At 40.6% G+C, this 16,373-nt stretch overlaps 1 protein-coding gene across 5 annotated transcripts in view; it reads right to left on the reverse strand.

Moving 5' to 3' along the window:
• Positions 1-16,373, reverse strand: part of astn2 (astrotactin 2) — a 1,590,397-nt gene that overhangs the window by 394,146 nt on the left and 1,179,878 nt on the right. The window contains exon 20 of one of the 5 annotated variants that reach the window (XM_087998523.1): positions 2,741-2,968. The exons of the other annotated variants lie outside the window; for them this stretch is intronic. Within the exon in view, the coding sequence (XP_087854649.1) occupies positions 2,928-2,968 (41 nt within the window). The 3' untranslated portion in view covers positions 2,741-2,927. Of the gene's footprint in view, positions 1-2,740; positions 2,969-16,373 lie in introns of those variants that run through there. 5 annotated transcript variants of the gene reach the window in all.

Here is a 16,373-nt window from a genome sequence, read left to right on the forward strand (position 1 = left end):
CCACAGAACACACCAGATGGCCTCCTTCTTTAGAGACTGCAATTTCCCTTCCCACGTGGTTAAAAATGCCCTCCAACGCATCTCGTCCACATCCCGCACCTCCGCCCTCAGACCCCACCCCTCCAACCGTAACAAGGACAGAACGCCCCTGGTGCTCACCTTCCACCCTACAAACCTCCGCATAAACCAAATCATCCACCGACATTTCCGCCACCTCCAAAAAGACCCCACCACCAGGGATATATTTCCCTCCCCACCCCTTTCTGCCTTCCACAAAGACCGTTCCCTCCGTGACTACCTGGTCAGGTCCACGCCCCCATACGACCCACCCTCCCATCCTGGCACTTTCCCCTGCCACCGCAGGAACTGTAAAACCTGTGCCCACACCTCCTCCCTCACCTCTATCCAAGGCCCTAAAGGAGCCTTCCATATCCATCAAACTTTTACCTGCACATCCACTAATATCATCTATTGTATCCATTGCTCCCGATGCGGTCTCCTCTACATTGGGGAGACTGGGCGCCTCCTAGCAGACCGCTTTAGGGAACACCTCCGAGACACCTGCACCAATCAACCACACCGCCCTGTGGCCCAACATTTCAACTCCCCCTCCACTCTGCCGAGGACATGGAGGTCCTGGGCCTCCTTCACCGCCGCTCCCTCACCTCCAGACGCCTGGAGGAAGAACGCCTAATCTTCCGCCTCGGAACACTTCAACCCCAGGGCATCAATGTGGACTTCAACAGCTTCCTCATTTCCCCTTCCCCCACCTCATCCTAGTTTCAAACTTCCAGTCCCCTTGACTTGTCCGGACTTGTCCGACCTGCCTAGCTCCTTTTCCACCTATCCACTCCACCCTCTCCTCCCTGACCTATCACCTTCATCCCCTCCCCCACTCACCTATTGTACTCTATGCTACTCTCTCCCCACCCCCACTCTCCCCTAGCTTATCTCGCCACGCTTCAGGCTCTCTGCCTTTATTCCTGACGAAGGGCTTTTGCCCGAAACATCGATTTTGCTGAAGCTGCTCGGACGCTGCCTGAACTGCTGTGCTCTTCCAGCACCATTGATCCAGAATCTGGTTTCCAGCATCTGCAATCATTGTTTTTACCTTACAGTCCACAAACTGACCACTTGGGATGTGCAGAACTTGAACAGCTGTTGATGCTGCTGTGTATTGTTATACCTGATTCCATGATGCTGGAAAACCTCAATATTCTATTCTTAAGCATTTCACCTGGTTGGAAAAAAAACAGCAAGTAAATTGTGACGTTAATGTAATATAATGCCCCAAGGCACTTCACAGAAGCCTTATAAAATAAGCCATGACTCCAAGAGACAAAAGCTTAGTCAAAGTGCTAGGTTTTACAAAAAAGTTTGAAGAAGGAATTAGAGGTGGAGAGATGGAGGAGTGGAGATGTGGTGGGTGAGTGCTCCAGAGATTAAAGCCTTGGCTTGTTCAGATTGCAGCTATCAATGATGTAATGATTGACATGAAGGATGCTGAAGTGGCAGAAGAGGAGCACCTGACTGTTGTAATGCTGGAGGAGATTATAGAGATAGGCAGGACTGAGACCATGGAGGGATTTGAGGAAGAAGAGAACTTTTAAAATCAACATATGATCTGACTGAGAGCCAAAGTAGATCAACAAACACACAAGTGACAAATGCACAGGAATTAATCTGGTTAAAGGCACAAACAGAAGAGCTTCAGATGACCTCAAGTTTACAAATGGTAGAAATGCTTTGGAATAATTAGGTCTTGAGATAACAAAGGCATGAATAAAAATTTCAACTGCAGTTAAGTTAAGACAAGGGATAGTCAATGTGGAAACAGTAAATAATTTATCCCTGTGACGGTAAAATACATGGTCAGAAGACCATCTCAGATTTACTGTGACACCAAGGTTGTGAACAGATAGCTTAAACACAGACAACTGTCAAATTCCTTGTGAAGAAAAATCTTTTATCAACACAGGATATACTTTCTAGCTCTCCTTTTACATCTCCATTTATCAATCCTGCTCCCCTGAAGAGTCTGGATAGGATATCCTTTCAGTCTTTTCCCATGTCTGTCTCATCCCAAGTTTGTTTTGCACCTCATTCATGGAATCAGGTATAACAATATACAGCAGCATCAACAGCTGCTCAAATTCTGCACATCCTACATGGTCAGTTTGTGGACTGTGCTTATTTTGTACATACAGCAAGGTCCCCTTCTGTTTCTGTTTTCCTTTCACCTTCTGTTTAAACCTTGTATCGAGCTTCCACAATATTGAGTCACTTTTTTCTTCTCCCTGAAATGATGAATACATTCAGAAGGATGTTTTCTGATGCTTAATAATGGGCAATGTTGAATCATTGTCTACGGCATGCCTGAGGCTAAGAAAATATATCATGGTAAGAAATGTTTTCAAAAGGTAAGGCGAGAAGTGTTAGTCTTGGATCTTGGTGAATCGATAAATAGAAATAAGGAGCTCAGATATAGCATGACCCCGAAATTAGCTCTCATCAATGGAAGACATTATTTTAAGGATGCGGTGAAGTTACTATCAAGGTGGGAAGCTTGACAACAGTCAGCAAATTATTCAGTTCCAAAGATTTTATTCACTTAAAGCCAATCTAGCAAAAAATAAATTCAGCCTCAGGCGACTGCCTGTGCGGAGTTTGCCTGTTTCTCCCTGTGCCGAGTTTCCACTGGGTACTCCGGTTTCCTCCCACAGTCCGATGATGTGCAGGTTAGGTGGATTTCTCATGGGAAATTGCCCATAGCGTGCAGGGATGGTCAGGCAAGGTGGATTAGCCATGGGGAATGCAGGGTTACAGAGATAGAGTCAGGGCAGCGGGATGGGTTTGGGTAGGATGCTCTTCGGAGGGTCGGTATGGATTCAATGAGTCAAATGGTCTTCTTCCACATTGTAGAGATTCTATGAAATTGGCCCTTTTCCTATTTTCTCATCTTCACAGTCTAAAGATAAAGCAGAAACTATAAAAGTAAAGGATGTAATTCGATATTTAAAGCAATGATTACCATCTTTCAATTATTCCACGAGGGAGTTTAAGGTAGCAGGTGTTTTGCAGTAACCCACTGTTACCCTGAAGTTTGTTTAATTCTGCGGGCTTCACTGGTCTCCCCCAAGAGATTCTGTAAGACCCAAATGACATCGTCTTTCCCCTGACAGATTTTCCAAGCCTATAAAAACCATCTGCACTTCTATACACTGTTTTATTTCAGGTGTCATTACTTCAGCAATGATATCATGTCATGATTATATTTTTACATGATTTTCATTAAAGGAACAGTCCTTCATACATCTTCTCCTTAACATTACTGCTGCTGTTGAACCAGTACAAAACAAGTACCAATCAAAACTCAGCTGCTTACTGGGCTGAGGAGTAGCAGATGGAGTTTCATTTAGATAGAGGTATGCACTTTGGCAAGAGAAACCAGGGCAGGACTTACACAGGTAATGACAGGCACCTGGGGACCGTTGCTGCAAAGAGAGACTTAGGGGTGCAGGTACATAGTTCCTTGAAAGTAGAGTCACAGGTACACAGGGTGGTGAGGAAGGCATTTGGAACGCTTGCCTTCAGTGTCAGACCCTTGAGTATAGGAGTTGGGACATCATGTTGCAGCTGTAGAGGACATTGGTAAGGCCTCTTTTGGAGTACTGTGTACAGCTCTGGCCACCCTTCTATAGGAAGAATATTATTAAATTGGAAAGGGTGCAGAAAGGATTTACCAGGATGATTCCAGGACTGGAAGGTTTGAGCTATAAAGAGAAGCTGGAGAGGCTAAGACATTTTTCCCAGGAGCATAAGAGGTTGAGTGGTAACCTTATGGAGGTTTATAAAATTATGAAGGACATTGATAAGTTGAATAGCAAAGGTCTTTTCCCTTGGGTAGGGGAGTTCAAACCTAGAGGGCATTGGATAAAGGTGAGAGGGGAAAGATTTGAAAGGGACCTGAGGGGCAACCTTTTCACAGAGTATGGTGTGTATATGGAATGAACAGCCAGAGGAAATGGTAGATACAGGTACATTTACAAGATCTAAACGACATTTGGTCAGGTACATGACTAGGAAAGGCTTAGCGGGATATGGACCAAAACCAAGCAAATGGGACTATTTTAGTTTGGGACAACTGGCTGGCATGCATGAGTTGGACCAGTGGGTCTGTTTCTCTGCTGTGTACCTGTACAACTCTAAAACTGATCAGTGCTGTTCTTATTGGGCATTATGGAACCTTTAGAATAATGATTCCACGGTTCCGTGCCAGCACTCACGTTACTTTATGAGAAGGTTGTGTTCAAGTTCCATTCCAGAAATGTGAACACATATGACTGAAAATCTGATGGTTCCTGCTTTTAGATTTAAGGATTGTGGTTTATCATCAGTCCATATTGAGTTGCTTTGATACACTTTGGGTCCACCCTCCTCATTTCATGATTTCTTGGATTCAGTCATGCATGACTCACAATTCAGACTGGCGGGATGCTCAACACAGAGCCTCATAATATGCATGGACAGCAATCAGGCATTCTGTAACCCTAAACGTAGTCTGTCTGTCTTAAAAGGAATTGCATTTATTGTAAGGAAACTGTTGAATGTCTTTAGTGCAGCAGGCAGATAAAAATATGGAGTACCAGTATCAAAAGAATTCCAGAGAAGCAGCACTAGATGCTTTAGTGATGGAGTTTAACAAAAGAGAAGCCATGTTTCTATGGAAACCAAGGAACATTCCTCAGGAGGAAATGTGGGCAAATAGCTCAAAGTTTGTGCGAAGATTTGTAGCTCGGGTGCTCGTTGTTGTGGTTCTGTTCGCCGAGCTGGAAGTTTTTGTTGCAAACGTTTCGTCCCCTGGCTAGGCGACATCATCAGTGCTTGGGAGCCTACTGCGAAGTGCTTCTTTGATGTTTCCTCCGGTGTTTATTGTGGTCTATCCCTGCCGCATCCGGTTGTCAGTTTCAGCTGTCCGCTGTAGTGGTTGGTATATTGGGTCCAGGTCGATGTGTTTGTTGATGGAGTTTGTGGATGAATGCCATGCCTCTAGCCTTGGGAGGTTAAAACCCAGGAATGTAGAAGCAAGAATTTCAATAGCATCACCAGGATCATGAATGTCAGTGAATGAATCTTCAAAGGGCAACCTCCACAGACATGCACTTATTCAGCAAGTGTGGATCCATACCCAAACACAGTGCAATTCAATGACTGACATTCTTCCCTCTTGGACCACAAGATTGTGAACAATTGAAGAGTTCAGAGCAGAACCAGTAGGGACTTGACACACCTGCATCTCCTGAGCTGTACAGAAGTCACCTAAGATAGATCCTTTGCATCTGATGTTATCATGATCATTGTGAATATATCTTCCTGTTTTTTGTCTCTACTCAGATCACCTTCCCTAATCCTGCTATCTGGCATGAAATGAAAACTGCTTGTGGTATGAACATGGTCCTCTTGCTTTACAGATCACCCTCGCTCTTATAGCACCACTTTTACTGTACTTCAAAGAAATTTCATTGGCTTTAAGAAAACTTGGGACATACCAAAGTTCTGAAAGGTTTATATACAAGATTTATTTTCTTTTAATAACAATATTAATTGTGTGATACTAAAATAAAAACTTAATTATAAATTTTGAAGATTTCAATTTTACTTGTTTAACCATCCCATTTTGGACAATTGCCTTCATGTTCCATTACATTTCTGCTTTTGAGTTATATCTTCACTGATGTTTCATAGTTAATGTAGAGTTTATTTTTCCTCTGGATTTCCAACTGCCTTTTGAACCAATTTAAATTTCTGGCCTCCATTGTCAATTTGTGGAAGTTGCTGAAGCTTTAATAAATATGCAACTCTTCTGTTGCAGAAACTGCATTTGAAACTGCAACCACTAATCAGAAATAATTACCTGTTGTGAAGTTACTGTCTGGTGGCCGGCAATTGCTATTAAACACGCCATTGGTTAGGAGAAGTAAACTTTAAGATTTGAAATAATAAAAATGAATTAGTGGCAGACATCACAGAAATGTTGATTTAACATGGAACTGGAGAAACACAGCAGGTCAGACAGCATCACAGGGGTAGGAAAATCAATGTTTTGGGTCAGGAGTCTTCATCAGGACATGTTCACTGCCACAGGCAAATTATGTTAAAGTCTCAAGGCTTCCTTCCAACACCACAACTTCGCATACACCACTGATTAGAAAATAAGAATCTTGTTTGTTTTGTTCTCATTTAAGTTTGAATAATGTGAGATGCAACATCTTTTTAAATTGAAAATTTGGTGAAGATCCAAATCTGTTGTGAATTGCAACATAAAGCTGTAAAATGTTAGATTGTGACATAAAATACACCAACCAGGCACAATTAGATCAGATCGAGATTGCTTTAAAAGTCAGTAATTTGTACATGGCAGACAAGGAAAGATAAGAGACTCCACAGTTTTAAGACCTTGCAAAAAAATGGTCATATTGCAATATCTCATGATTTCAACACAGTAGGGATTTTTGAAATAGAAAGGTCATGGATAACAAACAATGTGGAAGTCAGAAGGAAAGTTCAGAGGAGCTATGATCATAAAACATAGAAAGGCAAGGAAGTTTCTGATAAAGGATTGGGGATGGAGGCAAGAGGTGACAGAAGGAAGATATTTCTCAATCTATCTGCTTCAGGAATTTGAAATAGCTGCATAAAAGCTTTTCTGCATAGTTGAGATGTTTTCTGGTTGTAAGTTAAGTTAAGCTTCATATGATTTATGGGAGAAGCTTTCACAGTACTTGTTCATGGTTCTGTATAGTTTAGCAACAGTATTACATTCAGTCTTTGGCACCATTCCTACATCTTAATCTGCTATTGATGCTAAAAGAGACTAAGCCTTAAGATGCTTAGATGAGGTTTTCTCTTTATTCTTTCTGCCAATTTCCTGTCTAAGCTCTTCTGAAGGCAACAAATTCCTCTCTAGCATCAGGCTCCAAAGGTACAGGTGGGATTTGCACCAAGGGTAAGTGTTTGCTTTGATGCTCATTTTTGAGCAGTTATTTCACAATCAAATATAAATATTTCAGTTGAGTTTCTCATCCCAACAGTCACAACACCTTTCCGCTTGCATGAGCAAGGACCCTGGGCAGAAAAATGTGTTGCTGGAAAAGCGCAGCAGGTCAGGCAGCATCCAAGGAGCAGGAGAATCACGTTTTGGGCATAAGCCCTTCTTCAGGAATAAGGAAAGTGTGCCAAGCAGGCTAAGATAAAAGGTAGGGAGGAGGGACTTGAGGGAGGGGCGTTGGGAATGCGATAGGTGGAAGGAAGTTAAGGTGAGGGTGATAGGCCGGAGAAGGGGTGGGGGCGGAGAGATCGGGAAGAAGATTGCAGGTTAAGCAGGTGTTACTGAGTCCAAGGGTTGGGACTGAGATAAGGTGGGGGGAGGGGAAATGAGGAAGCTGGAGAAATCTGCATTCATCCCTTGTGGTTGGAGGGTTCCTAGGCGGAAGATGAGGCGCTCTTCCTCCAGGCGTCGTGTTGCCATGGTCTGGCGATGGAGGAGGCCAAGGACCCTGGGCAACCTATCTTCCATAACTGAGGGACACTGAAGCAGCAAGCATCTCTAAGCGAGGTCACCGCATTCACATGGATTGGGAAACAAACTAAGGACTTTCTTGCATGACATATGGATATACTCCCTGATCAAGTGGAAAACACTAAAGGTACGAGTAAGAAAGTTGGCTGACATTCAAACTATGTATGAGTCAGCATAGTGATCGCAATATATTCTGGTCAGAGAAAAGGAGAAATGGGTCAGTGCTCACTTGAACCCAATTATCTGTAATTGAAGTATGGGCAGAGGAAATTCAACAAATTTTGGGAGGGGAACCATGAAGTTGGTGAAGTGGACTAACATATCATTATAGGCTTGTAAGGAATGACCCCACTTCTTCTGTACACCAATATAGTTGCAACTGAGAATCCCACAGGCTTCTCTTCAGCAGTGTATGACAGTCTCATGAAACTTTGATGAGCAGGCCACTTAAGAGTTGGTAAAACAGGATGCAATATGCTCATCATACATCAACACCTTGAATGTCCAAAACATTCTTAAGGAAGCCAATGACTCTTTCAGGTGGATGCCTTGGATATCTAAAATATGCCAAACCCAACACAGAGTTTGACGCATATCAAGCATACCAGATTGGAACATGAAATCAGCTGAGCTAATAGACCATCATAAATTGAATTTCATCCCCCACTCTGGTCTTGTACATCTATAGACAATGATTTCATCTTGACGAAGCAGTTTCAATTAATTATTAAGAACAACCATAATTATCTTTGAATTTACAAAGATTACTATTGCAGCAAAGAGCTATTTAATATAGTTATTGGAATAGTGATAATTATTTCCCATTGTAATTTTTATAGGACGAATTCATAGCTACTTTTGAGATGACAGAACCATGGAGCATGATTATAAGGGCCAACTGAAGTTATAGCCCACAATGGTATCTCATTTCCTTCCTCCCCTCCACTCAGCTATCTCTGCACAGGGATATCTTCTGCCCCTTCAACAGATCTCTTTGGCCTCTGGGTGGCACAGATCTCTTTGGCCTCTGGGTGGCACAGTGACTCAGTGATTAGCACTGCTGCCGCACAGTGCCAGGGTCCTGGGTTTGATTCCCGCCTCAGGAGTTATGTGGAGTTGACACATTCTCCCTGCGCCTGTGTAGATTTCTTCTGAGTGCTCCGGTTTCCTCCTACAATCCAATGATGTGCAGGTTAGGTGAATCGGCCATGCTAAATTGCCCATAGGATTCAGAGTTTCGTAGGTTAGGTGCATTAGTCAAGAGTAAATGTAGGCGAATGGGTCGAGGTGGGTTATTCTTTGGAGGGTCAGTGTGGACTTGTTTGGCCAAATGGCTTGTTTCCACACAGCAGAGATTCTACGACAATAAAACCATTTAATGATGCAAAGCCCTTTTCTGTGTTTACATACAAGCTTTGTCAAATATGTACTGTAACATGTTATCTGTAAAACTTATTCAGTAAGACATTGTCAAGAAAAAGGACAGATATACTGTGGATCTAATACAATAAGGCACACTGTGTGAAAATGATCTCACTGCACAGTCGGTGTGCCAACAAACCACTCCAGTGAAGCTCTTTCAACTTCTGATGTCAACAGAACTGACTCAATCAGTTAGTGTATCGTCATTCATCAATCTTGATGGAGAAGACACACTACTCACATCTGACACAACCACCTCTATTAGCAAATGATGGAATGAAATTGCTCAGTATATGCCTCGATAGATAATCATTGCAGTATATGGTGTTTGATTCTAAGAAAAAGAAAGTCACTGCTGCATTACTCATGTTCAATCTATTACTGATTGCTGACTTTTTATATGTCTTTAGTTTAGGCAGTGTGACAGTAACAGCTACAATTATTTTTAACACCATGGAGTGAGGAAGCTTCAGCTGTTCTGGAAAGGGTGGGGAATCAGGGATAACCACGGATCTCTGATCCTTGCTGGAAATTCACATATCAGCTGTGGCTTAGCAGGGAGCTCATGTCTCTCCAAACCAAGGGGCTTTCAAGTGGGACTTCATTACAAAAATCAAGGCTGACTCTCCAGTGCAGTATTGAAGGTGGGCCGCACTGTCAGAGGGTCAGTATTGAGGATGCACTGCATTGTTGGAAGGTCAATACTGAGGCAGATCTACAATGTCAGATGTGCCACCTTTTGGATGAGGCCCTATCTGCTCTCTCAAGTGAACATAAAAGTGTCAAAAACACTAATTTAATGAGCTAGTGCAGGCACAATAGGTTGAATGGTCTCCTTGTGCACTATAATAATTCACTGCAATGATTCTGTGGAAAGAGAGCATGACAGTATTTTGAAGACAACAGTGGAGATTTCCACAGTGACATGGCGAATATTTATTCTTCAATCAAAACCATAAAACTACATTATCTGCTCATCATCCTTATTGCTGTTTGTAGAAACTTACAATGCGCAAATTTGCTGTCACATTTCTCACACAGTTACACTTCAAAAAGCTGTTCATTGTGTGCAAAGTGCCTAGTCACTTCTGAAGGTCATGGAAGGCAATAGATAAATGCAAGCTTTTCTTTAATGTGGGATTTTGTGTGAGGACAAGATACTGTAGGGTAAAACGGTTTGGCCATTGTCACTGCCAATATCCTCACATCTGTGGAGTTGTCATTTGGATAAGGTGCAGGAGGATTGATGCACAGCATGAGAGGTAATAATGAAATTGGGAAGAAATACAGTAAGAATTCACGGCTCTTCCAAAAGATAGTTCAGATTCAGATTCAAACACAGTCCTGACCAATGTATACAGTTAAGTGACCAGACTAGATGGTTGCTGTGTGAAATTTCTTTGGAATGTTAGCAGTAGGGAGGCTATAATGGATTCTTAGAATTAAAGCTAGGTTTGTCACATGCACTCAAGTACAAAAGTAAGGAGTGCCATGAAAAGTGGGATGCAAGGTGAAAATAATCTGGACATAGATGTCCTTGAATGCAAAACAGCTTGCTAACGCAGTCAATTTAGTCTCACACCTGGTTTCTTGGGCAAGCTGTCAGATGACAGATACAGAAAAGTAAAGTGATTGCTGCTTCTATCTCTAAGGTATTCCAATAAAATTAATGGTTTTCATTCAGCGAGTATTTGAACTACACAGACCAAAAAGACCTCAGTAACAGGGATAGCTCAGAGGTTAGCATTGCTGTCTCACAACGTCAGGTTTGATTTCAACCTCAGGAGACTGTCTGTGTGGAGTTTGCATGTTCTTCCTATGTCTGCATGGGTTTCCTCCGGGTGCTCTGGTTTTCTCCCACAGTCCATGTGCAGGTTATGTGAATTGGCCATGACAAATTTTCGATATGTCCAGGGATGTGCAGGCTAGGTGAGTTGGTCATGGAAAATGCAGGGTTACAGAGATAGGTCAGGGGTAGGATCTGGGTGGGATGCTCTTCGGACGGATGATGCGGACTTGATAGGCTGAATGGCCTGTTTCCACATTGTGGGGACTCTGTGATCAGTTGGCCATTATACACATGTTTCAGCTTATCTAGATGATATCTGTAGCACTGTAATTGTTTACAAATTAACTGCAGTGCTGCTTATTATCCAACAAACTACAAGGATATTGGGTCAGGCTGTAATCAATACCTGCAGTGTCTCCACATCTAAATAGCTTCCTGCTACTTTCAAGGTTCACTTGAATGAGATATCAGTAATAAACCATGTAGACATTCCCCAGCAAGAGTAATTACTTTCCAGAGTTGTGAGCAAGGGAAGTGGGAAAATTGGTGAGACCATTCTAAAAAAGTGGCAATGATATCGAAACCAGTAATCTGACCTGGCTGTTCAGGTAACAGTTCTGACATAATTAAGCATTGCTGTTGTTGGACAGTATTTCAGCTTTATGTTCGTAGCTGAATAACTTTTGATCTCCAGATGTTCCAGTTTCAAGTTGCTGTCTCATACCCAGTACATTCTTGAACAAAATGGGAAAAAAATATGAAAAGGGCAAAATAAGTCATTCCCATCTTTTACACACTCTTGACATACCAGTGGTGTCAGCATCAATGCCGGCAGGGATCCAGAGGTCTAGTTTCTTTGCTATAGTTACTGACGTAATCCCCTATAATATAATGTTAAGGTAAGCTACTTCAAACGTCAATGCTATTGCACATTTACAACACCTATAAAGACATGACCTTGGTGTCATAGGAAATTCAGACAGAATAATGTGATGCTATAACATTTTAATGGCAATAAAGTCTTATAGAAGAAAAAGAGAAAGTGAACTCTTATTTTTCTTGCCTCTGTCCATACAGAGAAGTCTTCAAGTTTTTATTCCCTCTTTTAGGTGGTTTTCTCTAAACCTTTTGTTGCATAGGTCCAGTTTTAAAGAGACCATAACAAATTTCTTTTACAGTTGAATCAGAAGTAGGTTTCATGTGTCATTCATGTTTTCCAAATAAGGGACAATTGTCCTAAAACATATCCACATGTCAGCAAACAAGCAAGGAAAAGGAAAGTGCTTACAATTAAGAATGTTTTTTTTCAGCCATAGGTATGGATATGCATTCATAGGATTGCCAAAGTTCAGAAAATTAATGGCCAGATACCTGATAGCAAGTTGTTGTAGAATGCCCTCAAAGTTGATGATGATACAGTGAATGATGTCTGTATGTGGGAATCAATCTGCTTTTTGCAGGTAAATGGAGATTTTTCTCCAGACAATGTTTTAATACAGTTTACTTGGATTGAAGGCAAGTATTATCCTGGACTTTTTTCTTGTGCTACCATCTGGTTATAGTTTCTTTACTGAGTTAAAGCTTCAAACATCAACAGAATTTTAGAATCCCAACAGTGTGGTGTCACTGTGATGCTGTTCAGTTCGTTACATGCCAACCCTAGCAGCAAGCCAAAACATTTCTAATGCTGAACCCCAAACTGGATAACAGCAGAATTTACCTGGAACCCTTGACTGGAGAGATGCACAGGAGAGCAAGGTCAGCAGCAGTAGTGTGTACTTCATACCAACTTGAAGCCAGTTGTATTTGGTACAAAATCCATGTTTAAGATATTCATAAAAGAATGTTAGGAATTCCTTTCCCTCCCCCCATTTAGTTTTGAATTGGCTGTGGAAGCCGGGTCACTGAGTATATTCAAGAAAGAGATTGCTAAAGTTTTAGGTATTGAAGTTAGCAAAGATATGGAGAGAAAGTGGAAAAATGGTGGCAAGGTAGAAGATCAGTTAAGCTCATACTGAATGGCAGAGCAGGCTCAAAGGGCTGAATGGCCTCCTCCTGCTCCTAACTTCTATGTAATAACTAATGTTGCTGCATAACTGCACCCATTGTATTGTATATTAGGGAATTTCCTGTAATCTGACTCATTGTATGCCGGAAGATAGGCTGTTTCATAAGGAACAGTGTTTTAAATGTGCGATACACAATGTGTCAATTTCCTAAGGTGCAGTGTGAAGACAATGAAGTCCAATTGCTATTCTACAAAAGGAGATCTGACTGTGCAGGGTTTTGAAGTGATGTAGAATCCAGAACAAAGCTAGATGATTACACTGATGTACCCTTATTAATATTAGTTATGACAAATGGTCATTGACATTTCTGAAAAGTCAGAGAATTAACTGTCGTACATATTCGGAAATATTACATAAAAGTGCAGGTGTCCATCCCTTGAAAGCCTAACTGTTGTTAGTTGAACACTGGTCTCATGAGGAGATCAATTTAGAAGCTGACGGTGTTAAAGATAGATATAGATTTTCACTAGAGTACACACACGCACCGTCTGATATGGTTTTAATGCTCTCTTGTGAATAGAGAAATCCTGTAGGTATTTTTTTTAATAACATGGTTTTTCTGAAAGTAATAATGTCACTATTAGAGAGCTAGGATGCTTTTCTTTAAAGCAAGAGCCATCCGTAAATCCAATAAAGTAAATGTGCAAAAAATGCCATTGTCCCAGAGAATCATAGGGCTTCTCTCTCAGTGGAGAGAGATGACTGGTGTGGTTTAACCTGAGGTTCACCACATCTTGGGTGAGGGGAGAAGTTGAGAAGGAGGGACCTTTATGGTGACCTCAGCTGCTGCGGAAGTTGAACTATGCTGTTGGCGTCACACCGCAATGCAAACCAGCCATCCAGCCAGCTGAGCTACGTGACCCTCATCATAAAATTAACATGCTGAGTAGAGTTGTGTATTCAAGAACAACAAAGTTCTACATGTCATCAACATAAATACCACCTTTTCCCAACTATTTTTTGTTTTGACAAAGCGTCACGAGACTCAAAACATTAACTTTGGTTTCCTCTCTACAGATGCTACCTGATCTACTGAACTTCTTCAGCACATTCTGTTTTTGTATCCAAGTACTAGTTGTATTAATTGGAAACTAAACTTTTAAACACTTGCTAAGGTCCCTAAATGATCAATAATTAAGCTCTGCCTTGATCATCTGCTGAAAAAAAAACCTTGAAGCGTAAGATGATTATTGTGCATCATTAAAATTCTTTAGCTGTTGTATGGTTGGTAATTTGCAGTACAGAATATACAAAATATAGAATATGACAAAGCTAACAGCAAAGATATAAGATGCAAAGCTAACAGCAAAGATATATGATGGAAAAATGGATGGTTGAATATAGATGACACAGTGTAATACAATTTCAGAGCCTACTTAAATAATAATGTCCAGGACTTTGTATAAATCTCCAACGTTGACCAACATATTAATCTTGTGTAAAGTAACATTGTGCAACATTTCTATGGATGATCAGATGGAACACAATGATATCTATGCATGATCTCACCGATGAGTAAGTCCCACTATGCATGAATCACTTGCTGCAAATAGGAACTTAGTTGATCTTGTTTACTTACAAGGCAATCTGCAGATACAACTGTGCTATTAGGAGGAGGGATGTTTGAAACTTAACCCTGAGTGGCTGTGGTAACAGTGTAATACAACAGTTTCAGCAATGACATTTTAAGAAATGTCTGTTTTAATTTTAGATAATATCCTGCTTTACTTTACAAAGGTACTCACACTTATTAACATATGGAAAATATTGTCTTCTTTCAATATATTAGATCAAGAATGTATGCTTTACCATTTTCAAAGGATACATCCCAAATGGTTAACACTGAATACTCCCCTCTTCATATCATAGCTACATCTGCAGTCTAACTTGCAAGCAAATTAAATGAAGTGAGTGAAAGACTAATTAGGATCAAATTAGCTGCTCTGTCTGCTCCAAATTATATTGAAAGCTTGAGTAAGAGCTGATTTCTATTCCAAAGCATACACTTTTCTCTGTTTCATAAAAGCTAAACCTGGGAGAGCTCATCATAATAAAACTCAGATCAGATCTATCCATAAGTACAGTGCGCTTTCTCATCATTAAAAAAATAAATATTCCAAGTTGTGGATGTGGTGCGGTGCAGAATCTAAAGTTGTTTCCTGCACTAAAGGATGAACAATCAGCAATGAAGGGGGCTTTAAATCCTTGAACCTTAACAGCTCTGAGGAGGTATAGAGTCATTAAGTCATGCAGAATGGAAATATAAAGTGGAAGCTAATATTTGCTGATGATATCCTCAAATAAAGATAGTTCTGAAGACTTCAAATAAGTGCAGAGTTTGTGCGTGTACACACAAGATGGTGCATGTGTGTGATATGATGCATGTGATGATATGGTGCATCATATTGTATTTGCGTGCACATGTATGTAAGAGAGAGAGGGAGAGAGATTGTGCGCATGTGTGATATAGTGTGTGTACGTGTGTTTATGACAGAGACAAAAAGAGAAAGAGAGACTGTATGTGTTTCACGGGTGGTAATAAAAAAATTAAAATATTTCATAAACTCTTGAAATTTAATATGAAATACTAAATCAACACATGGAACACAATCATGACAGTATTGCTTTCATCTACATCATATCTAAATTGTCACAATACTGTTCTGTGGCTGGGAACTATCCTTGGGCAGGAATCATTGTAAAATACCACCCAGGTTTAACTGGGATATCGCCTATCAATATGTGGAACGAATAACTAGATAAAATGAAACTTATTCTTTATACTTGTGCTTAACAGCCAAATACTCATCACAGCTTTGCTTGGCAGTAATTCTTCTATTACTGAAGAAGTTAATTCTCTTGCTTGTCAGGAAATATATTGGATCATCAGATTTGGACATGCAACTTGGATTTTCACATTCAAGTCACAGTCCCACTGTTGTTTCATCCACATGACTTCAACTTGATTTTGCACAATAAGATTTTAATTTAAAAGCATTTTAAATGTCAAAACATTAACAATTCCAATTTGCATTCTCTTTACTAAATACTTGATGCAAGTGCCATGAATATGCCCTGAATCCTTTGCAACTGAGGGAGTTACTATAACGTTGATTTTGTCACAGTAGCAGAATCCAATTTTTTTTTTAAACTTCACATATTACAATTCTGTTTTTAATAAAATCACCAATTGCTCCAGGATCATTGGAAAAATGATGGGATAACATTCTGGCAAATAAATCAATGAGATCTATTTTCCTTTGAAGGACTACTGGATGTTTAAATGCATCCAAACTGTCATGTTAAGTTTAGATGTAAAAAGGTCAAAGTTTTCTGGGAATGTTGCAATAGAATTTCCAAATGGAGCAAAATTCTACACTCAGTAAGTGTGGTGTACCATCCCGAAAACATTTGTCAATGTTTATGTAGTTGTGCTTTGCATTGGCTGCAGTATAATGGAACCACTATTAAATGAACACATTTCTAAACACTAAAATGATCAATAAGAGGATTC

The sequence above is a fragment of the Chiloscyllium plagiosum genome, unplaced genomic scaffold (genome assembly GCF_037043375.1).
Source record: "Chiloscyllium plagiosum isolate Xiang-an unplaced genomic scaffold, Cpla_swu_hap1 HiC_scaffold_21, whole genome shotgun sequence".
In the NCBI taxonomy this organism is placed as follows: domain Eukaryota; kingdom Metazoa; phylum Chordata; class Chondrichthyes; order Orectolobiformes; family Hemiscylliidae; genus Chiloscyllium; species Chiloscyllium plagiosum.